The sequence below is a fragment of the Pan paniscus genome, chromosome X (assembly GCF_029289425.2).
Source record: "Pan paniscus chromosome X, NHGRI_mPanPan1-v2.0_pri, whole genome shotgun sequence".
Lineage (NCBI taxonomy): Eukaryota > Metazoa > Chordata > Mammalia > Primates > Hominidae > Pan > Pan paniscus.
Window position 1 is genome coordinate 150,759,107 of NC_073272.2, and position 24,283 is coordinate 150,783,389.

Sequence of the window (24,283 nt, forward strand, 5' to 3'; positions counted from 1 at the left end):
CCCAGTTGTTTAGGTTTGATAACTTGAAGTCAGCTTTTCAATTCCCCCCCTGCTATTCCTCCCATAGGCACATCAATTCTGAATCCTGTAAGTTCTACTTAGTAGCAACACCCAGCTATTTCCTCTCTTTTCTACTTATGCTTCCTACCTTAATCCATGCTTCCAAACTGGCTTCCCTTCTTTCAGTTTCTTCCCCTTCCAGCTAATCCTACACAATGCTGCCAGTTGTTGTTTGTTTTGTTTTTAAATATGATCATGTTACTGTATCACCCTCTACCCCCCAAAAAACAAACCCCCAGTTACTTTTCATAGCTTGTGCCCTACACTGCAGCTGCACAGGGCTGCCCTATGCTCTTCTAGCACACACAGTACTTTCTTGGTTCAGATTTTGCTGTCCCCTTTACCTGCAGTCCCCTCGTCTCTTGCATACCCATCTTCCACACACTTAGCCTTCAACATCTTAATCTGTCCTGTGTCCTTTTCCAGGCCATATGTGTGTGCCCCCAGTGAGAGTTCATCTTACCGCTCAATTGTTAGTCTTTGCAAGTTCCTCTATCAGAGCACTTATCTCAGTGTGCCTTATGGAATAATTTTGTCATAACTACCTCCTACCTCCCCCTACCACTGCCTGATAAATTATGAGCTTATCAAGGCAGGGATCAGCCTTTATTTCTCTCTCTACTGTCAGCACAGTGACATCTGCATGGGAGTTTTGTAATGATGGCTTTCTTCTTGAACTCGGGTTAGTAGAAAGGAAGGAAAAATCACTATATGGAAACAAATGAGATGGATGTTTCTGAGTATTACAAATCTAACACCAAAACCTAGAAATCTCTGTTGCTATTATTGGAGTCATCCACAGAGGGCTTGATTTCTCAAGTCTGTGGTACTTGGCCATATTTTTCATACCTGTGCTGAGAATCCCTGCTTCTTGTTTTAGGAAGTCAATAAAGTAAGAAACTGCCAAAAAAAAAAAAAAAAGTCAACTGAATTGCTCATATGAAGTTTTGGAAGGTGACATCTTAGGTTTTAATCACTGAAAGTCATCCTTAAAAAAAGTTTGCCAGTCACCAATACAATGCAAGATACAGATTGAAACAGATCAGCCCTTGACCCTGCTTTTGGAATAGCAGTCCCTGATATTCAAGTCCACATGTGCAACTGTTTCATCAGTCAAGTTCATTTCATGTCCTGTGTTGGGTGGTGTCAGGATGCAGTGGGGGCAGTCAAGGATTTAGTAGTGTGTAGGATGAGTGATACCTAGTCCCATTGAGGGATGTGACGGTCAAACAGTAGTGATGTGACAAATATGTTTAGCCCCAACATAAGATAGTATACATTCATTTGTGCAAGAGAAACGCAAAGGAAATCCACGGGGGACTCACAGGAAGAAGAGACCACATCTAACCAAAATTGGAAAGGCCTACATGGAATTGATAGTTGTTAGTGTAGGGCCTTGAAGAATGGATTTAATTTCCAGTGAAGGACTTCTGAGGTCTGGGGCTTGAGTGATGAGGGTGGGGCACTGTCCACAGAGTAGGGAAGTCAGAAAAAGATTTTATTTGCAGAAACAGGTGGAAGAAAGGGGAAGGGGGAGGAACAATGAGTTCTGTTTTGGACACATAGCATTTCATGTATTTTGACAGAATTGACAGCAAGCCACTGAAGGCCTGCCCCTCAGAAAAGAGTCTAGAGATATAGATTTGGAATAGTGGTTCTTAAGTCATTTGAAGTTATGGGCTCCTTTGAGAATACGATGTAAATTATAGTTTCTCTTCCCCTCAAACATGCAGTCATGTACAAAACCTTACCTAAAATTTTAGAGGACTTCTGGCCCCTCTGAAGCCCCTTTGTAGGGCCCTGGTAAAGTAATCCTGGTATGTAATAGAGAAGTCCCGAACCAGAATCTTGGGAGAGGCCATCTTTTAGGGAGTGAAGATAGGAAAGGAGCCAGAAAACGGAATGGTTACAGAGGCAAGGGAAGAGCCTGGAAAGGATTAACAGGATGTCATGGGTGTCAGTGCTGGGAGAGCTGGGGAGATGGATCACAAGCTCCCTAGGGACCTGACCCTAACTGTGACCTGCTTAAAGTCGGGACCTCCTTTTATTATCTTTGCAACTCTAGTGCCTAGTCCAGTGCCTGGCATACGTTTTTGTTTTTTGGGTTTTTTTTTTTTTTTTGAGCCTTTATAAATCTCAGAAAATGATCTCGGGGTGACGGGGACAAACACCAGTTTGCAGGTGTTTAAAGGAAGCATAGTTGGTTTAAAAAAGAGTGGCAGGCATGTTGAGGGAAGAAAGTTTTTATCTTAGAATTTGAAAAAGGAAAATGAATATATTTGTGAAAAGAAATCTTGCCTCTTTTCAAGGCAAGAGAGAGAAGGGATCTTTTCTTGAGCAGGATCCTGAAGAAGGCAGAGGGGGATGGGATCCAGCCCAGTTTGTGGGGCAGTTTGGGAAAGGAGAAGGGGCCATTATTTCTGTGAGACAGGAGGGGAAGAAAAGTTTCCAAACTGTCACAGTGGGGAATGTGGGAGTGTGCCAAAAAGGGCTTTCCTAGGAGGTAACATAAGCCTGATTGCCTTGAACAATACAAAGGGCCCCTGCTTGAAAAAGATCACTTTGTTAATATTATTGGAACTGTTCAGCCAGCTGCAGATTATCTTAGTGATTTTTATTGGCATTTGAAGTCAGAAGTGAACTTGCTGTTGCATCTATGAAATGGTGTCTGGAGGCCAAGCAAGCTGGGTCCTGACTCCGGCCAGGTCATGAATACACCATGAGTGGGCTTTTTCATTTCAGACCACCCCTTTGGCTCTCTCTGGCCTCCTGTCCCATTAGTATTTTCACCACTCAGTGTTTCAAGTCACGACTTAACACTTTGAATTGAACTTGAGCTGTTCAGCAACACAGAGTTCACCCCAAACCATTAACTTCATTGTTTCTGTGTTATGTCAATCTGGTAAGATGCGCACTTTTTTTAGTAACATTTCTATTTTGGCCAAAAATAGAAATTTATTCATTTATTTTCTTTTTAAAAATCTATTTGCTTTGCTTTTCAAACACTAGAAATTGTACTGAATTCTCATAAATTGCATGAAGCTCAATACTAGTTCTAGGTAAATGATATATTTTAATAAATGTCAGTGTTTCTGATAGTATGGCGATTTTTTTAAGGCAGAAATTAAAATCATGTATAACTGAACAGAGCCTGATAGTGCTACAGAAAGATAAAGAGTTTGATTGTTGGGGTGATAAGTTCAATGGCAAAGTTGTTCTTTTATTGATTTTCTTTATTGTTTGCTCATTTTTTACTCAGATGGGATAATCAGAGATAATACACATATTAGATGAGAGTTTTTTAAACTGTCAATCCTAACCTATTAATGAGTCATAAAATCAATTCACTAGGTTGCAGCCAGCATTTTTAAATAGAATAGAATAGAATAAGAGCATAACATAATATGGATAAGTGTGGCTACGTGAAACATTTCTCTCCGGTGTATGTGTGTGTTGGGTCATAGTGTTGAAGTGCATTGCTTACCGTTAATCGTGGTCCAAAAAGTTTGAAAAACACCATTTTAGGTAATGGTAGAATATGTAGAATAAACTGCACTTTAAGTTATTGTAGGCGTGAATATAGTCACTTAAATCTGCCTTTATAGCAGTAGGCGCACATGGATTTTCTTGAATTTTAAGTGAAGGTTTAGAGTTTATGAATAAACTTGTGGGATATAGACTCACACAAAGGAAGGCTAGGGCTAGAAGAAATGAAGCCTGAGACCTGGGTGCCAGGCTCATAGCAGCCACTGATGGGGAGACCCTGTGAGGGGACACGTTTGCAGAGCCTTTCTGGTGTGTGGTAACAAGCATGTGCCATTGGAGTCCAGTGGTCTGTGTCTGAATCCAGCTCAGTCACTTACCTGCTTGGTGACCTTGGAAGTCACATAATGTTTATGTGCTTCTGTGTTCTCATCTGTAATGGAGATAATAACAGTCTCTACCCCGTTGGGGTTTTGTGAGGATTAAATGTAAAGTGCTTACGACGCTGCCTGGCACGCAGTAAGTACCCAATAAATGTCAGTTCTGTTCTTAGTGTGCCGTTTTCCCAGCAGGTGTAGAGAATAAGGATGACTACCCAGCACACTTTTGCCCAAGACTATTAATAAAGTAATCGTGATAACATGTGGGGCACTTTAAGCTGTTTCAAAGAAAGATGCTATATATAGATTAGTATTCTTATTAACAAACCATTGGTTGTACCTTGAGAAAAGACTCTTTGAAAGTCAGAGCATAATATCCAGAAAGCATGTGACCTAGAAGGGTGAGATACGGGGGGCAGTGATATGTATGAAAAGAATTCTTTAGAAATGGTTTTCCATGTTTTTCTTTCCATCTTTTGACCCTACTCAGGCTTACTGCTTTTAGGGAAACATGGCTCATTCAGGTTTTTGTTTTTGCACTTGCCGCTTTCCTTTCACATTCTGCATGAAGCTCTTTAGCATCACAATATTTCTGTTATTCTGTGAACTGATTAGCAGTCATATAGTTGCGAAATTTTTGTTTTCGTGTGTGTGGTGGGAGATATTTGACCTTCTTATGTCAGTCAGAAAAGACACAGGTGAGGTAACTTGCTCTTGGTAACTCTAATTTCAGGAGAGAAGCAGCTGGGTTGCACAGCCTTTGCTGTGGAGACCAGCAGCCTTCTGAGGACTGCTGGTGTAGTACATTAGATTGCATGCAAAGGATGGAAGCAAGGTCTTCCAGACAGCAGCACCTTTGTGAGCAGGGCTCATCAGCATTTGCAGGTGTTTGTTACAGCCGCCTTTGGTTTTCATAGTCTTTGCTGCTTATTTCTTTTTGCCTAGCTTTGGTGAACCACATCAAGCCCTGCCGTGTGGCTTAAACACTACCATATCTACCCCATGTCCTCTCTTGCTCTACTCCAGTTGTGCTTACTTGTAAAAAGATTTTCATAAAAGTTAGTAGAGTGCGTTATGGAGGTATATATCTTTTATGATCATTTGAATGACAGGTATAAATGATCCTATGAATGGAGAATTAACATAGGATTTTTTTGTTATTGTTGTTTTTGTTTTTTGAGACGGAGTCTTGCTCTGTCACCCAGGCTGGAGTGCAGTGGCATGATCTCGGCTCACTGCAACCTTCGCCTCCCCGGTTCAAGCGCTTCTCCTGCCTCAGCCTCCTGAGTAGCTGGGACTACAGGTGCTCACCACCACGCCCGACTAATTTTTGTATTTTTAGTAGAGACGGGGTTTCACCATGTTAAGATGGTCTCAATCTCTTGACCTTGTGATCCGCCCGCCTCAGCCTCCCAAAGTGCTGGGATTACAGGTGTGAGCCACTGCGTCCAGCCAACATAGGATGTTTTATTTTGTGCCTCAGAAATGTGGAAATTTTTATAAATTGCTTTGCAATTTTAAACGAGGCTTAAATTTAGTGGACCCTTACTTTCTGGGCTGATTATGGAATTAATAGATAAAAAGAAACAACTCATTTTCAGAGGGACACTGAAATGAAGTACACACACACGTGCTTTTAGCCTAGATGTGGCCTAATGACTAAAAGTTATGTCTTAGTTATCTGTTTCCTTTTTGGGCAGGACCGTTTTTTCTTGAATCAACAGTAAACTTGGCAAATTGACACACTAGTTATGCTTTTAAGTCTCCTTCCTTCCTGCCTCCTCTAAGACTTGGTCCTCTATTCTCGTTGATCTCTCTGTCTCCACCACCTTCTCCCTCTCAGCCTTGAAATGTGCTTGGTTCTTCTCCCTATTGCCTGTCCTCTGGAACTGACATTTCACCTGGTCTCCTGTAGCATTGTTGTCTATGGTCAGAAGCGTAGAATTCCCCGCTTGCATCCATTCACTCCATAACTCATTGCAATCAGTCGTCTAGCCCGCTCACTGGAGTGGAATGATTCTTCTGAAAATGACCGAAGACCCTACAAGTTAGAAAACTTGGTAGTCTGTTAGACCATATGCCTTTCAACTGCACCATCGTTTGACTCTCAACTATCCCACCCCTTCCTTTCAAAGTGGTGCTTTTAAAATATTGAGTAGATACAAGAGGATATTTATAAAATATGTATAAAATCTAAAGAATGCTGATTGATGGAACTTTCCTTTGTCTCTCCTGAGATGTAAGCTGGGTAATTTCTTCAGTTTTATCTTCTACTTCGGCTGTGCCTGATCTGAGTTTTTGTTTGCTAAAATTTCCATTGTTATGTTTTTTTAATTATAAAAGTTCTATTTGATTGTTTTTCAGATCTGTTTGGCCATTATTTATAATCTCTTCTTCTGTGCTCAGATTTCTCATCCTCTTTTTGACTTCCGAAAGCACATTAAATGTAATTTATAATATGCATCTGATGATTACAATACCCGAAGTCTTTGTGGACTTTTTCTACCACAGGTGTGTGTGTTTGCTGGCTCATGGCACTTTGTTTCTGATGTGGGTGTGTCTTGTGATTATTGCCTGCAAATTCCTCTTCCTTGGAAGTTTATCTGTGGGAATACTCTGAGCATATAACTGAAGGCAATTTTACCAAGAGAGGATTTGTGTTTCTTTCTGCCAGGCATCTTGAAGCATGACTGGTTTGGGACGCTTATGAATTAAATTCTCAGGTTGGATGTTTTTGGGACCATCCAAGTTTTGTGAGTTTGGTCCACATACTACTTAAGGGCTGACTTGTGACTACAAATTTCTAGTGGGGGATGGTGGCAGGGATTTGTTTCCTCCCTTGCTTAGCACCAATAATCTAGACAGGAAGGTTCTCTTGAAGTCCCCAGGTGGTCCTTTCCCATGCATCCTTCCCCTGAGTGTAGCACTTGGGAGGTTTCCTCATTTTGGTTTGGCCAGGTCTTCAGGCCCTATCTCCTGTGCCCCAAGAGGCCATGAAAACCAGTTCTGGAAGTGGCCTGAAAGTGAAAGCCAGTGTGTTCCTCTTGCTGTCTGCATTCCTGTTTGCAGTTAGTTTTTGGCTTCTGAGTAAAAAAGTCTCTGTTATATCCAGCATTTTTAGGTGTTTTCAGCAGAAGTCCCATTATGGCACAAAGACCATCACATTTGCAGACACCTCTCCCTCTTTTTTTTGAAACCTAACTTTCCCCATAGCTTCTGAGATCTAAGTCCTCTGCCTCTCACTTCTTTTCTGGCTCCTCTGCATCCTTCTACCATCTAGACATGGGTTTTCTACAAAAGTCTGTCCTTCTTGCCCTGAATTATGCCCTGGGCAAACTCATGTCCACGAGCAGTGCCTTTCTAAGCATGGCTTCCAAATATAAAGCATGGCTTTATATTTCCCTGTAGCTGTTATAGAACTTCAAGCAACACCAAAAGATCTGTTTAAAATGACTCTCATATGCCCCAGAAACCCACTCCTCTGTGTTCCCAGTTACTCTTAATGATATCATTGTCCTCTTGTTCATTCAGATTTGAACATTCGAAATCAAGGCCATCAGAGGTTTTCATTTCTTCCTTTTCTTGTTTTCTTTTTTTTTTTTTTTTGAGACAGGGTCTTGCTCTGTCACCCAGGGTGGAGTGCAGTGGTGTGATCACAGCTCACCGCAGCCCACAGGTGCATGACTCTACACCTGGCTAATTTATTTTTCTTTTCTTTTAGATGGTGTCTCACTGTGTTGCCCAGGCTGACCTCAAACTCTTGGCTTCAAGAAGTCCTACTGCCTCTGCCCCCTAAAGTGCTGGGATTACAGGCATGAGCCACCATACCTGGCCCCTGTTTCGTAGCATGTACTAAATCCAGGGGATTCTGCCTCCCCAGCCTGACTTAATTCATATCTTCATCTCCTCTCTTCTAAACTGTTGGAACATTGTTAGGAGGTCTTTCTACCTCCATTCTGTCTCCTATCCCTTGCCCGCAAACTTCAACCAGTTCCTCCCTCTCTGTCAGTGTGAAGGCAGACCTCTGTCTCTTTCACAGTGTGGCCCACCTCTCTCCGTTGTTTGTTATCCATCTTCACTCAGTGGAGTTGAGTGTAGACTGAGATGTTCGCCAGTGGCCATATATTCTCTGAGTTTGGCTGCCATTTGTGCCTTTTTGTTGTCGTCTTGTCCAGAGTTGTCTTATCCTTCCAGGGTAGTTCAGATACCAACAACGTCCCTCCAAGCCCCATCTGTCAAGAAGTTATCTGGGCATTCTCTGGGCCTCATAGTACTTTCTCTCTCCCACCTGTGGCACTTGCTGCTATCCTCTCTATATGCCCTCCTCATCTCTCTCCTTTGGATGACTTCCAACTCCTTAAAAACAGAGGCTGTGTCTTCCTTGCCTTTTTCTCCACTTCATACCTTGTTCATAGTAGAGCCTCAGTAAATGTTTATCGAGTGAATATACTAATGTAAACACAGCGAATTAATCAGAATCAGTAGCAACCAAGACATCAATGAGAATATTCTGCTTTTTAGAAATAGCATTTATTCAATAAATATTTACTTTTTAATTTAAGTTGTAAATAGGTAATATATGTTCATGATTGACAATTCAGGAACTGTAAAAGGGTATACAGGAAAAAATCTCCCTCCCGGCACACTTCAGCTACCTCATTGCCCTCCTCATAGACAACCAAGGTTTCAGTTTATTGTGTCTCCACCCAGTGATAGTTTAGGCCTATACACTTAACTGATTCACATGCCTTCCCCCTTAACCCTAATGGTAGAGAGCTATATACACTGTCATGTACCTATTTCCATCCACCAATAGACATTGCCCAGTGAATGTGCTTCTCCACCCTATGATCTTCATTCCATGTACTACCTTAATTCCTCATTGCCATATATGGTAACGTAACACAGGTTTGAGGGATTAGGACATGGACATCTTTGGGAAGACATTCTTCTTATTATTTTTTTAAACAGAGTCTTGCTCTGTTGCCCAGGCTGGAGTGCAGTGGCACAATCTCAGCTCACTGCAACCTCCGCCTCCCGGGTTCAAGCGATTTTCGTGCCTCAGCCTCCCAGGTAGCTGAGATTATAGGCGTGGGCCACCACACCCGGCTAATTTTTATATTTTTAGTAGAGATGGGGTTTCGCCATGTTGGCCAGGCTGATCTTGAACCCCTGACCTCAGAGGTGATCTGCCCTCCTCAGCCTCCCAACATGCTGGGATTACAGGCATGAGCCCCAGCCCTGGCTGGGAGGTCTTTATTCTGCTTACCATAGCAACCCAGTATGTTTTCTGATCTTTTAATCTTTTTCAATCTAATAGGTGAAAATGTAGCTTCCAGTTTTATTTTGCATTTATCTTATATGAGTAAAATTGAATATCTTTAGGTTTGAGCTATTTGTATTTGCATTTCTCCATTCTCTGTATCTTCTACCTATTTTTTGTTTGGATGTTTGGTCTTTTTCTTGTTAGTTGTACGTACTTTTTATGTAATAGCTATAGTGATGTTTAATATGAGTGACTAATATTTTTCCTGTATGTTTTTTGACTTTATGATGGATTTTGCTATGGAGACTTGTTTTCTATTTATTTGGTAGCATTTGAGAGTCTGTGTTGAGGGGCTCTAAAACCACCCCCACGTGTGGTGATTCGATAACAGGACTCACTGGACTCATATTGTACTCACAGGTATGGCTTATTACAGCACAAGGATACAAAACAAAACCAGCAAAGAGAAAAGGCACATAGGTTGAAATTCGGGGGAAACCAGGCACAGGCTTCCAGAGTTCTTGTCCAGTGGAATCAAACAGGATGCACTTAATTCCTCCAGCAATGAGTTGTGCAGCACATATGAGATGTTGCCCAGCTGGGAAGCTCATTGGAGACTTTGTGTCCACAGTGTTTATTGGGGCTGGCCATGTAAGCACCCACTGCCTAGCACAAGCAAAATTCCAGGCTTCCAGAAGAAAAGCAGGAGTTCAGTGTAAACCACATTGTTTATACAAACAGTTTGGGCACAGTGAACCAATCTTACCAGTGAGGGAATGGTGAGAACTCTGCTGAAATCCAGATTACCAAGTGTCTGGCAAGGGCCAACCATGTATGCAGGCCTTTCTAAGGAGGGCAGCCTCAGGCCTGCCATGTTAATTCTTCTGCACACTTTTCTTTTATAGCTTCTGAGCTTTCTATCCCAATTAGGAAGATCTTCCCTACTCAGACTTATAAGGAATTATCTCAGCCAGGCGTGGTGAGTCACGCCTTGCAATCCCAGCACTTTAGGAAGTCGAGGCAGGCAGATCACCTGAGGTCAGGGATTCGAGACCAGCCTGGCCAACATGGTGAAACCCTGTCTCTACTAAAAATACAAAAATTAGCTGGGTGTGGTGGCACATGCCTATAATTCCAGCTACTCACGAGGCTGAGGCACGAGAATTGCTTGAACCTGGGAGGCAGAATTTGTAGTGAGCCGAGATTGCTCCACTGCACTCCAGCCGGGGCAACAGAATGAGTGAGACTCCATCTCCAAAAATAAAAAAAATAAATAAATAAATAAATAAAATAAATTATCTCATATTCCTCTAGTAATTTGGCTTCTTCCTTAAGATTTAAGTATTTCATCTATTTGGAATTTATTTGGAGTTAAAGTATAAGATATGAATCCAACTCTTTCTTCCCCTCTTGTTGCAATATCATTTGTTGACTAGTTTGCTGATTTGAAGTACTGTCCTTATCTCACACTAAATTCCTCTGCATGTTTGATTTTATTTCTAAGAGGTTCTCGTTGCATTAATTATTCTATTCATGCACCAGGTGTGCTCTTTTAACTATTGAAGCTGTATAAGATGTTGCACTGTATGGTAGAACGAGCCTCCCCCTGTTCCTCTTCTTTTTCTTTTCCTTTCTATTGTTGCTTAAGCAATTACAGAATGCTACATTATGGCTGTGCTCAGGGATCTAGAGCTGATACCCACTTCCTGTTCCCAAGGAGTGCTGTTTTCCTGGGTAATGCAAACAAACAGATGCATATGATACAGTGGTGCACAGGATGTCACAGGAGCACAAAGGAGGGCTTCCTAGAGGATTCAGATTCTGCAAGATGAGTAGGAGCATTTGTCAGGCAGAAATTGACATGCCATACTGAAGGAACAGTCTGTGGGCATGCCAAGAGGCCGCACAGATGCAGGCTGAACTCACATGCAGTTTGGTGTCCGGGAGCACAGCGTGCATGTTGGGGTACCAACAGGAGATAGTGCTGGGGGCAGAGGAGGCTGGGTCAAAGATTGCAGAGCCTAACATTCCCCACTCAGAATGTCTGCTTTTTATCTGAAGGTGAAGGGAGCCATTTAATGGTTTTAAGCAGGAACGTGGCATGATTAAATTTCCATTTCAAAAAGATTGCTGGGCTGCAGTGTGTGCAGAGTAGGTGGAGGGGACGGGAGTGGAGGAGAGAGGAAGACCATTTCTGGGGATTTTTGCTAGTCACCCCAGTCGTTGATGATGAGGGCTTGAAATGGGGCAATGGACAGGGACTCCAGATGATGCTTTTGAGAAAGATTCAGATGGTAAAATCAGTAGAATTTGGTGGTTGACTGAATGTAGTTATGAGGGAGGATGGGATGATAGGGAAGAATCCACCCTGGATAACCAGACCGATGGTGGGGCCAGTGGTTGAGCTGGGGAATATAGGAGGGGAGTGAGGAAGAGGTGGCAAGTTCCATTTTGGTTATGTTGAGTTGAGAGTGTCTGTGAGACAGCCAGGCAGAGATACCTAGGAGACAGATGACCACATAGATCCAGAGCTCTGGCCTGGGGAGAGCTTTATTTGGTAGTCCTGGATCACATCCACATCACATCACTAGCATTTTCATAGATGTGGCCAAAATTGCCAGGAGAGAGAACTACAGTGAGAAGAGGGACAATGTATGAACCCTCAGAAATCTCAGCCTTAAATGATTATGATAGTGGACAAGTTGTAAAGAATATTCTTTTTTCCAAAATAGTTTCAAATGACATTTCAAATGTACATTTGTGGTCCTTTCGTGAACAAATAAATAGGTACGTTTATATATGAAGACAATGATGACACAGGAATATCAAGCCATTTCCCCCAGAGGTACTGATTTAGTCAGTAGTAGAAATAGGATTAGGAGAACTGTTTATGCAAACAGAAGTATAATTGGTAATCTATGTGCTAGCTGCTTTTGACCTGTTATCTTTTGTCAGGTTTTTGGAATAACTGCATCAAAACTGATATAAATGAACTTACTGTGTCAAGTCGTGTGAAATATACAGAAAGCATTATCTAGCATTAGGGCATTAGAATTATAAACTTTACCACATATCAGTACGTCCTATGGTTCTTTAAAATTTTAGGCTTTCCCCTCCAATTTTAATGAAAGCATTTTTTTCTTACATGAACAAGTCTTGTTTCTAAAGTTTAATCTAAAAGATGAAAATGAGATAATTTTACATTACTGTACCCTTAAATGGTAGATGGAAGCTTTTTAGAAAGATGAGTGTCTTTAATTTCAGAAATCAAATTCAAAAAAAAAAAAAAAGCTAGCTTCAATTCCTGTTCAAACGTTGCAAAATTTAATCCAGAAAGAAGCAGTTGGGCCAGATGCCGTGGCTCACGCCTGTAATCCAAGCACTTTGAAAGGCCAAGGTGGGTAGATTGCCTGAGCTCAGGAGTTCAAGGCCAGCCTGGGCAACGTGGTGAAACCCTGTGTCTACTAAAATACAAAAAAAAATTAGCTGGGCGTGGTGATGTGTGCCTGTAGTCCCAGCTACTCTGGAGGCTGAGGCACGAGAATTGCTTGAACCCAGGAGGTGGAGGTTGCAGTGAGCCAAGATGGCACCACTGCACTCCAGCCTGGGCGATAGAGCCAGGACTCTGTCTCAAAAACAAAAAGAAGCAGTTAGTAAGTGGTTCCCTGAAGTTTTAAGTTTAGGTATTTGGAGACATAGGTCATTAAGAGTCATCTTCCTGAAAAATCACATTCATCAGTTGTGCCATTGGGTGCTGTTAACATCATTTGAAAACACTTTTAAATGTTCATAGTTTATCAATTTATTCCCCTGATTATGAGCTGGAGAGAGCCTATGACAGTGACAGACAGCTGTCCGTCCTCAAAGGAAACTCAAGAATTAACATTTATAGATTCTGTTTAAATAAACAAAAAATCCAATCTAGATGTTTTAAGGAAATCAGTGCATCTTTATATAGGTGCCATTTAAAAATAATGGCTAATTAAGTGAAAGCTAAAATCTGTTGTCATTTCAGAGACTTTACCCCCACAAGTTACAATGATAAATGTAGCTAAATTAAAATGACAAGTTATATTCCCTATATCAGAGCTGTTTTTATCCCTGGTGTGAAATCAGAGAGTTTCATCTCAAGTTTGTCCTTTAACATTTTTCAAATGTTACATTGTGCTATTTTTAATCCAGAAACAATGCACATGATTGCTTTAAAAAAAAAAAAAGTCTCCATGTACAGTATCTCTTGACTAGTACGGATCTAGTGAATTGTGAATTGATGAAATGCCCAAATACTAATATAGAGCAAAATTAAGGAAGACATGACTTGCTCACTTGAGGAAGGTGAGGGTGGCCATTTGAGAGTATCTTCTGTCAGTTTCCTGATTTTGATATTGTGCTAAAAGTTATACAAGATGTTAACACCTGGAGAGGCTGGCTGAAGATTTACTTCTTGTGAATCTATAATTATTTCAAAATAATCTAAAACAAACTAAAGTAGCTCCCCAACAGCTTGACCACACAGAATCCTCAGGCTACATTCCTGAGAGTTCTGGTACATCCCACATGGCCCTTCTAGGACCAAGGAGGTAGAAAGTCACCCCCTAGAGATTCTGATTCAGTAGGGGTGAGGCAGGGCACAGGGCATGGTTTAGCCTCTGGAAAAAGCAGCCCACTTCACCCCCAATTCTGAGGCAGAGCCGTAGATAAGGACCACACCCTAGAAGAAAGCCACGTAGGACTTGCTGAAGCATCTACTGAAAGGTGATGCTCAGCAAAACATCTTCTCTGTCCTAAGACTTTGCTCAATTGGGACTGAATCGTTCTTGAATTTTCCATAGTCGATGAAATCAGTACTTGGACGTGTTCATTGAGTAAGCTTTATCATTACCCATTTAGCAAACAAGACGCGCTTGATGGTTATAGTGGAAAATACTTGAGAGCCAGCTCTCTCCATGTGATTTAGAGTTCCCAAATTAAGGGTCAAAATTGACCCAAGGTTATATTTAAGAATAATAGTTGAAAGTGTCAACACATTAATAAAGTGTTAAAGAATACATTGTCTGGAAGAGAAAGTAAATGACAGCTAAAAACCTCAAGACGTATAACCTATTCACTTCAGGTTTTAACAATTTTGAAATAGGAGCTTTAATTAGGCTTGTAACAAGTTACCACTTGTAGGGAATTTTATACTTTTTGATAATGAGGTACAGATGAATGTGTTTTGTTATTGCTTTATTTTTGTTTTTGTAATAATCCAACTTTATGTTACTCTGAGAGCCTATATTCTCTTAATCTTTAAGAAAAAAAGAAAATATATCTGAAAAGTAGGTCCTCATACTTTCAAGTTTAGAAAATGGTGGTATTGGCTCTTTCAGACTGCTCACTTCAATTGAGCCAAGTAGCTTATGGAAAACTTAGTTTTTAAATAAAAACACCACATAAACACTACCTAGTAATGCTTTTTGAAAAATGTTTTTCTGTGTTTGTAAGCTAATTTATTTGAATGGTGAAAATATTGGTTTAAGCACCCAGTCTTTTCTACCCTAAGCTCCAATTTAATATTAGATGTGTTGCTATGTGCTTCACGAGGAGAAATATTTGGCTGTTGTGCGATTCATAATTCTTCCTGAAATATCTGGGGTCCAAGCCTGGCTCTTAGCATCAAGAGTAAACTGGGAGTTGTTTTTGTCACCAATTCTAATAGACATGTTTCGGGTTAAAGGATACCAGTTAGTTGACTCATTCTGGATATTAGTCAGAATGTGAAGTATCATCATAGAAGTGATCTCATCAGAGAGGCCATCTGATGTGTGGTTACCATGGGGACATTGTCTCAGTCTCATACTAATGACAAAAAAAAATTGATGTTGCTTCTGTTCAGGTTCTTTTATAAAACATATTAAGGAAGTTAGGTAGATAATTTTTGTTTAGGCCATATAGCTTTGATTTTCTGATAACAATTTTATAAACTTAGAAATTTTCTTGTAAGATACAGGAATACTGGAAGCAAAAAAAAGAAGGTGCTTTAACATTAGGGATTGAAAAAATAGTAATTTAGGTTGAAAATGCTGCTTGAAAGTTAATGCTGATAGCATTACTACACATGATGATTTTTTCTGGAAGGAAAGCTTTATCTGGGCCTTCAATTTAGGAATTTTTCTCTTTGGTTTTTAAAAGCTGCCATATTCACTTGAGCTTCATGGGAAAGATGCAAATAACTAAAACAAATGAACAAAAACCATGTTGAGGTCAGGAACTTATTTCAAGAAAGCAAGTTCTAGGTTTTCTTTTAAAGTGACAGTAGAGCCTTAGGTCTCAAACCATCTACAACCATGTTAACAGTACATCACTCAAATCATTCAACATTCCTGAATGTTTACCTGTGCCAGGTACTGACCAGCGCAGTATCAGATGTTCACAGTAATGATATATTGCCAAGGGAATGCTTAGGCATGTCCCATATATTCTGTTTATGGATAAAGGAGTGCACCAAACATTTTAGTGTTATTTTCACCCAAAGTCCCTCTGTCTTTAATTTAAACTTAACAGAAATCACTTATTTTTCCCAGTGGTACTGAATAATTATGCATTGCTGTGGATTCAGTGTCAGGTTAAAGCCTCAGTGCATCGCTTAGCTAGGTCAGCGTCATTACCAGTGTGTGCTTATCATGCCAGCCATCCAGAATAAACAGCACTTGGGCCTAGCGCTGCCAGAGTTGAGACCTGCAGAGTGTGCTGCATGCCTGGGAAAGTTTGAGAAGACATTGTGGAGAGCATGTTCTTGGGCAGTTTTCACCTTAAACCTCTTGCCATTCACATGCAGAAAACTGTTGCTGCTGAAAGGTGCTTTTCCAGAAATCCACTGTGTTGTAGGGGAGGGAACACTGGTGTTCAAAGTGATTAGTCTGATGACAGAGGAAAATGGTTGGGGAGGGAGCTACATAGAGGAAAAGTGCCCAGACGCAGCGCCTCCAGAGAAGATGGTTGTACAGGGACTGTGTGGGCCTTCATGTCTTCATTCGGTCAGCGAGCCTGTGTTCTGCCTCCCTCTGACCAGGCGCCATTGTAGTTACTGGGGATAAAGGATGGGAATGAAGCAAGTGTGTACTTTCATGGAGCCCATGTCCTAGGTGAGGGGATAGTACATATGTACAGTGAACAAGTACATATGTAATATGTCAAATGGTCATAAGTGATAGGGAAAATCAGATGGGAATAGGGAGTGCTGTTGTGAGGGTAACATGTTTTTTTGTAGGGTGTCGGAGAAGGTCTTACTGATTAAGATTATTGGATCAGAGATGTGAGAGAAGACAAGAAGCCATGAGGTAAACGAATTCCAGGCAGATGGAATAGTAGCCGCAAAGGCCCTGAGAGTGGCATGTGCTTGGTGCCTTTAGGGAGTGGCACAGGAGGCAGGTGTGACTTACGTGGAGCGAGTGAGTCTGAGAGCAGAGATGTGGCGGGGGAGATGGCCAGATGGCAGACAGCTGCATAAGCCATTGGAAGGACTTCCACCTTTACTCCTCGCAAAGTGGAAAGCTACGGGAGGATTTGGGGCAAGGAAAGGACTTGATCTGACCTATGACACTGTCACTCTGACTTGAGAAGTACAAAGATGAAAGCAGGGGAGCAGTTAGGTTTTTATAATCAACCAAGTAAGAGATGATGGTGGCTTGGACCTGGGTGGTAGCCACGTGGTGACAAAGATGAATCCAAGGTTTTCAGCTCAATCAGCTGGAAGTCATGTACTGAAATGGGGAGACTGTGGGAAGAGCAGGACTGGGTAGGGGGAGCCAAGGGTGTTTGGCTTTGGTTGTGTTAACTTGAGAGTTCTTCAGATGCCTCTTAGGCAGTCTGGTGGGGTGGTAGAGTGGACACTTGGATAGCCAAGTCTGGAATTCAGAGGGGATGCTGGAGAATGATAGGTCCTTACTAGTCACTAGAGTATGGATGGTATTTGAAGCTATCAAATGTATCAACAGCACGTTGAGGGTGAGTATATATAGAGAAGAGGTGAGAGGTCTGAGTTCTGCCATTTCACAGAAACCAGGGCATTGATTCAGAATTCACAGAGAACAGTTAGCTCAGAGTTTTCTTAATATCCTATCTTTTTAAAAAATAAACACGTCATTGTTCCCTTTTGAGACAGTTGCACCGTTTAACAATAATTCCTGAATTTTATTTTTCTTCCTTTCCTTCTTTCTTTTTAGTGGCTTGTACCTGATCAATTGCTAATACTGTTTAAAATTGATAGGCACTTTTTGGTCTGGTAATCTGATTTTTTTGTGGAACATCATTAAAAGAACAATTGAGAGATTTATAGCCATAGAAAATTGAGGCTTCTATTACTCAAGATAGAAGTTAGCGTAAGTCTGATCTGAGTTTTCCACTGTTTTTTTTTGTTGTTGTTGTTATAAGTCTTGGTGTGGGTTGTAATTTCATGGTCGGCAAATCTGGTAAAATTTATTTTGCGAGAAATCAAAAGATGTACTATAATAGTAGACTGTTCCTTCACGCTGAACTTTATTTATTTTTTGCCTTTTCTAGCCATTATTTGCATTTTTAAATGAAGAAAAGTTTAACGTGGATGGATGGACAGTTTACAATCCAGTGGAAGAATACAGGAGGCAGGTAAGATGTTAGATGCTATTGTCTGGTATGTGATGAACCTGAAACATGCATTATGACAGTATGTCATCAGCCATGCTTTCTGAAAATCAGTGACATCCTTGCTAAATATCTTTTCAATGGTGGTGATATTATCCACATTTTGTACAATATATCTCATTCTATCTATTACTGTATAACTTATAAGCTCATTCCATTGCCATATGCAAGCTGCATCGAAGACTGGGTCACTAAATCCTATTTCCTTCCCTATATGAAGAGCATCAATTCTGTGTTGTTTATGAAATGAATTAAATACTTAGGATTTAGAAAAGTCAAACATTTTAGAAGTTACACTTTAGGACTTGATATTGCTATGTATATGCATGTTTGGGAGCTTAACTATTACCTGCAGTTAGATTTAAATTATATTCATTTCAGTTTGCAGATTCAAATGAATTAGAACTGTTTTCCTGTAGTGATGTCTTTTTCAAGGAAGCTTTGATAAGTGTACATTATAATTGTCTTTACTGTTCTCTTATATGAATGTCACCTACATGCATGTTTATTTGCTATAATAAAGGCAAGAGGCTTGGTCTCATATTGCTGTTCAGGAACAAAAGTCTCTTGCAGTATTTTTGTTAAGGGAATTCTGTGCATAATATGTAACAAGAGCCACAGTTTGACCTCTGGTATAACCAAATCTGTAGGCAGCTAGGAGTTGTGCGATGGGATTATTCACAATTCTTGTTCTACAAAGCTCTTAAGATAATTGAAAAGTTTTGTTGAATGAGATTTGAGAATCAGATCAAGCCCATTTGCTTTATATGAAAAGGTAGTGAATATAAAGTAAAATCGTAGAACCCTAGACTTGAGAAGAACCATCTAGTCACCACCTTCACCATGAAAAACCTGGATTGGTTTCCTTTTTTAGTCTTAATCAACGGTTTGCATATTCATGAACAGATTTGACGCTCTGGAATTTGGGTGCAGGAGTTTAGCTTTAGAACATATGTGACATAGTATATCCTGTTGCTTCCACAAGTCACGTTTAGACTGTTGAGTTTTCTAAGGCTTTGCACTACTCCCATTTTAATGGCCTCAGTTCTGGACTAGCTACTGAGGCGGAAGAAGGACTATGAAAACATTTTGCATGTTTTGGAGACCTCTGTAAATGATGTATTAAAATATTTTTACCTTCTTTTTGAAGTATTACTGATAACATTAAGACTTTTTTTTAGTTCAAAGCTTCTAGCTTGAAACAAAACAGTTCCTGTTTTTAAGATTGCATGCATATATGAACTGTTGAAGGTATTTTGTTCTAGACTGCCATTATATTCAATCTTTTTTTCTTATAACTTTCTGATGGGACTTATAACTGTCTAATTGGACTCAGCATCAGACTCAACATCTGTTTGGTCCGTGGTCTCTAGGGCCAGACCTAAAGAAAAGGTACAATGTCTGTCCCCAAAACAAACACCCACATAGCTCACTTTTGTGTGTGTATCTGTGCATTTGTGAGAATGGGGAGAGAATATTCCACCACCTCTGGATCTTTTCCATACTAAATACAATTTTGTGGGGGAGATGATAGGATGGGAGGTGTCTTCTGTGTCTCCCTGTCACATTAGCAGTCTGCTTAAAATGCAAATGACTGTATTTCTCACACAAACTATAGGGCAATCATCGATTCTGAACAACTTGATTGAAAAAAACTCATCGGAGGTGGCGAAATGAGCCTCCCCAGAGGGGTCTTCCTTTACTTCCCCTCTGTGATTTTCTTCATGAGCTCAGCCTCTTTACACTTTGGAGCAGACTGAAGCATTCACTCTATTTTGAGCAGGGAGAGGAAGTTGCCTGATCTCTTTTCTACCCTCAGTTAGAGCCAGATTAAGATGAAGCAGGGTATTTTTTTAGGGGATGGGAGGGGTGCATGGGCGGGGGATGAACTTGGGTTTATCTGTGTGGTACAGGTAGTAAAGAATATGTGGACACAAAATAAAGGAAGACGAATTCCTTTGAATTCAAGAGAATCTGTATTTACAAAGTATAGTTTAGAACTGTAAAAACCACCAGTGTTTTGTCTTGTGTTCTTACGTTGTCTGGATTATTGATTTGGCACCCTTGTTATAAATAGGTAGACCGTCATCACCCTGTGGTCAAAGAGGCATGTGCACATATTGCTAGAAGGAAGAAAAGAGGCCCAAGGCCAAATCCAGAGATGAGGTCAAGCAATACTGACTTGAACTTCTTTTTTTCCTCACAGGGCTTGCCCAATCACCATTGGAGAATAACTTTTATTAATAAGTGCTATGAGCTCTGTGACACTTACCCTGCTCTTTTGGTGGTTCCGTATCGTGCCTCAGATGATGACCTCCGGAGAGTTGCAACTTTTAGGTCCCGAAATCGAATTCCAGTGAGTACTGCAATTAACGTTTCTCTTGAAGAGCACCTTTTAGTCCATAAGAATGGTAGTCATATAACTTAGAGAAACGGTCCTTTTGGAATTCTATCCCAAAAAATACTTACTAAGTGCTTTGTGAGTACAAAGTACCATACCAGACTGGAGAAGAAGTGTGCCGTCACCTGCCTTCTAGGAGCTTGCAACTAAGTATCAAGAATGAACGCAAGTAAAGAGCTCTCTACGAGAGAGGGGCTGCAAGTAATGGGAACCAAGTGCTGTGTGGAAGGAAGCAAGGAAAGACAGGCTCTTTGTGGCTTTTGTCTTTGTGGCACAGTACATGATACTATATGATAGGTTCTTGATAAATGTCAGATAAATCATGCTGGAAAGAACACACTGTCTTGTTATAAAATGTGTCAGCACAGACTTTGACATACACTCACCACGAGCTCACCCCCGTCACCTTTGCAGGCTGCCCCAATACCATTGTCTAACTGGAATCAAGTATAGATTATTCCAGACACTATCCATACGGTATCACTGCACCTAGTTCACAAAGCTCTCTTTTGGTCCTTAAATATTAATGGACATGTCATACTATCTAACATTGACAAAAATTGACTAAAAATTTAGGTATTCTCCCCTGCTAATTTTCAGGGTCTGTCATAAGTACAGTGGGGTTTTTTTTTTCCCCCTAATAAGTAAATGTTTAAAAACAAAGGTTGAAGAAATTAAGACTTAATGTCACCTTGCCTTTTTCAAGTCTAGACATTTTTTTTCCTTAAAAGGATATTTGTGCAAAACTTTTGTATTGTCAGCCTAATATGAATTGTAATTTTTTTTAATTCACTTGTTATACACTTCTAGCCATAAAACCGCAGAAGTGATGCTGTGTTCTCAGTGCACCACCTTAGGAGACATGCTGTTGATTTGTCCCGTTATTAGTGACGTTAACTGTGATTATTCTGCTAAGGCAGTGTCTGTCATGTTTTTCCACTATGGCACTACTATTTTACCCATTAAAATTAATAAATGCCTTATGTAATGATTTTTTTAATTCACTTGCTTCTCCAGTTAGTAATGTCTGTTCATATCTTCGCGATATAAATTGTACTTGAAAGTATGTTCTTTAGCTCATGTTGTTAGAACATGATGCTAATGAAGCTAGGGTTACAAGTTCAGTCTTCCTGTGCTCTGTTTGGACATGCTCTTCTGTACCATAGCCACAGACTACACCCCTACCCTGGCTGGCTGTCTGTCTTGCTAATGCATGCCTTGCTCACAAGGACAACTGGGCTAGGGTAGCCTGGCTCAGTTTTGTTCATGTATTCATTCAGTTCATATTTATTGAGCATCTACCGTGTCATTTGTGTATGTGGGTGAATTCCATGGGATTTGAAACAGAGAAAATTGAACAACTGTGCCCTTTCTACCATGCTTGGTTGCCATCTTGATCCAGTAGTCCCCATTATTCTGAATGAATGAGTGTCTACTGTAGAGCAGATAGAATTTCTTAACTTTTTATTTAGTCATGTTATTGATCCTTCTTACTTTATCATGGCCACCAATTTGTATTTATTTTTTCTAAAATGGCTTTTATAGGAAAGACTAAGTTCCCCATCACCTCTACATATTTATAGATTTACTGTTAGGTACTATTAAGCGTGGTAATATGTTCTTTGCAGTATGCTTTCTAACCACCCGGCTGTTGGCTAAGTCTCAGAGCTTTGCTTCCACCCAGAAAACATATGTGCCTTTAATGTGAAATCATTAATATCTGATAGTTGGTTCTTTTTATAAAAGCTCATGTAAAAATACAAAAGGAAGTGACATGAAAGAGATCTTATTTTGCATGTAAATAAGATATAAACAATAATAAAATATCGCTGGGTAGAGAAATAATCAATGTGCATTAAATGTTTCCATTAATGGATATGTATTCTCTTATTCTCAAACAGATTTCTCTTAATTTTATGAGTCTTTAATGTACGAGTAATGCACGTTCATTTTAAGCATTATAAAAATTACTGATAAGCAAAAAGGAGTCTGCCACCTAGTGAGAACCAGTGTTAACACTGTTGGTATATATCCTTTCAGACTTCCTTCTAAGCATATATCTACACACACACACACATATGTATATATATTTGAAAAAAGTGAAATTATTCTATAATTTGTGTCTCAGTCTATAGAAATTATTCTATAATTTGTGTCTTTATCTAGCAATATCTTGTAAACAACTTCCCATGTTGCTAAATGTGATCCGCTCATATGCCAGTGTGTAGATGTACCATGATTTAATCAGTTTTCCATTGTGAGACGTTCAGCTTCTGCTTAATCTTTTGCTATTATAAGTAATGCTGTAATAAACATCTTTCAGTGGTTAGATATTTGTGTACTTAATTATCTATGGCTTCTAGATATGAATTTTAATAAGAATAATACAGTGCCATATACTGTAAAAGCACTCATGGTAGTTGACACTGTGAAATGAACATTATTTGTACCTGTTTAGCTCTGTAATAAGCATCCTTTTCAAAAAGTAGTAAGAATCCCCCCTCCTGCAAAGAAATTAAGAGGAGAAACAACTCAGAGGAGTAGCATTTCCTAACATGGCACCACAAAGAGAAGAGGGGTCGGGGGAGGGAGGCCATTGCCTATGGCCCGACTGAAATTTACAACTTGATGAGGGTCTTTCTCAAATAATAAATCTTTTAAATGTGTAGCAAATTGCTCCTTTAAAGTGGTCTCATGTCTCTTGTCTCTCTTGATACCAGGGCCATAGAGGGAAGGGAAGGCAGATCTCATATGTGCTGTGCATTATAGATTGGAAGGTGGAGGTTTAGGTCCCACTGGTACCTTCTCCAAGGCTCCCAGTTCTGAGCCTTTGGACTCTTATTAGGCAGGGGCTACAATGGTGTTTTTAATTGATCTCTAGCATGGTGCAAGGACCATATTTGTTCTGAGAATGAATAAATATTATTGTATAATCTTTTCTCAATAACCTGTTGTCATTATAAACACTCATTTTTATAAACATCAATGTTTGTCATTTGCCATCGTGGGGTAGGTAACTTCAGAGACATCAGGGAATTTGGTGTTATGTTGAGTGAGCCCACATGATTAAGCTTCTTTCGTTCTTTGTATCTGCATTTTGTAGTTTTTGCTAACTGACTTTCCTGGCTGCTGGGCCTGCCTCTATAAGCTAACACGAGCCAGTGTTTATTGCAGACTTTCTGAGCATTCTTCTTCAGGCCACCCAGCAACCCTATGAGATTATATTATTCTCCCCATTTTATGGAAGAGGAAAGGGAAGCCAGAGAAGCTGCGAGTGAAATGCCTGAGGTTAGAACCACGGCAGAGATGGCACTAGACCCCAAAGTCCACATTGTCGCCCACTGTGCTGCAGTTCTCCAGTTTCCCATTTTTAACAGCTTTATTGAGATCTACTTCGCATACCAAACAATTTCCCATCTCAAGTGTACAATTCTGTTGTTTTTGGTATATTACATTATTAGCTACCTTTTACGTGTATTACTTTTCACATGCTATGAGCTTGGCAACCAGGGAGCAAATGTGCTAGACTTGTGTATAAAGTTAGAGAAGATAGGTTCTGAATCAGGGCTTGATGAGGTCTCCTAGGCATTGGATGTCCACACTGCACTGTGGAGACGAGCAGATCTACGCTCTTTGGGCTGTCCTGAGATCAGTTTTGCTCTGCTCAGGTTTTCTTCCTTCCTGTGTTAGATTCTAGAATTGAGACTGTCGGGAAAATGATCTGTAGACAGAGTTGGTATTATGAGAAACATATTGTACCAGAGACAATTTCCTTTACCTCTCACTTTTTGCCAAAGCTGCTTCTATATGATAACAAATCCAGTGCAAGCTACATAATTAAAATAGGATGAAGCTTTCAATTTCCTTTAAGTGATATAACTATTTTTAGGTAAGCAATTAATTTATATTGGATGTGGTGCTAATTACGAAAAGACTGATAATTGTACTTGTTTCTGAGTTATATTATTAAATGCATGTCTCTGGGCACACGCACGCAGTGAGATTGCAAGTGAACAAGTATTCTATTTTAGC

At 40.2% G+C, this 24,283-nt stretch overlaps 1 protein-coding gene across 3 annotated transcripts in view; it reads left to right on the plus strand.

Annotated features, from left to right (window-relative positions):
* The window catches only part of MTM1 (myotubularin 1), a 104,765-nt gene that overhangs the window by 52,926 nt on the left and 27,556 nt on the right, over positions 1–24,283 (plus strand). For all 3 annotated transcript variants that reach the window (XM_034949406.3, XM_034949408.3, XM_034949407.3), the window contains exons 7-8: positions 17,731–17,814; positions 20,057–20,206. In XM_034949406.3, the coding sequence (XP_034805297.1) occupies positions 17,731–17,814; positions 20,057–20,206 (234 nt within the window). The remainder of the gene's footprint in view (positions 1–17,730; positions 17,815–20,056; positions 20,207–24,283) is intronic.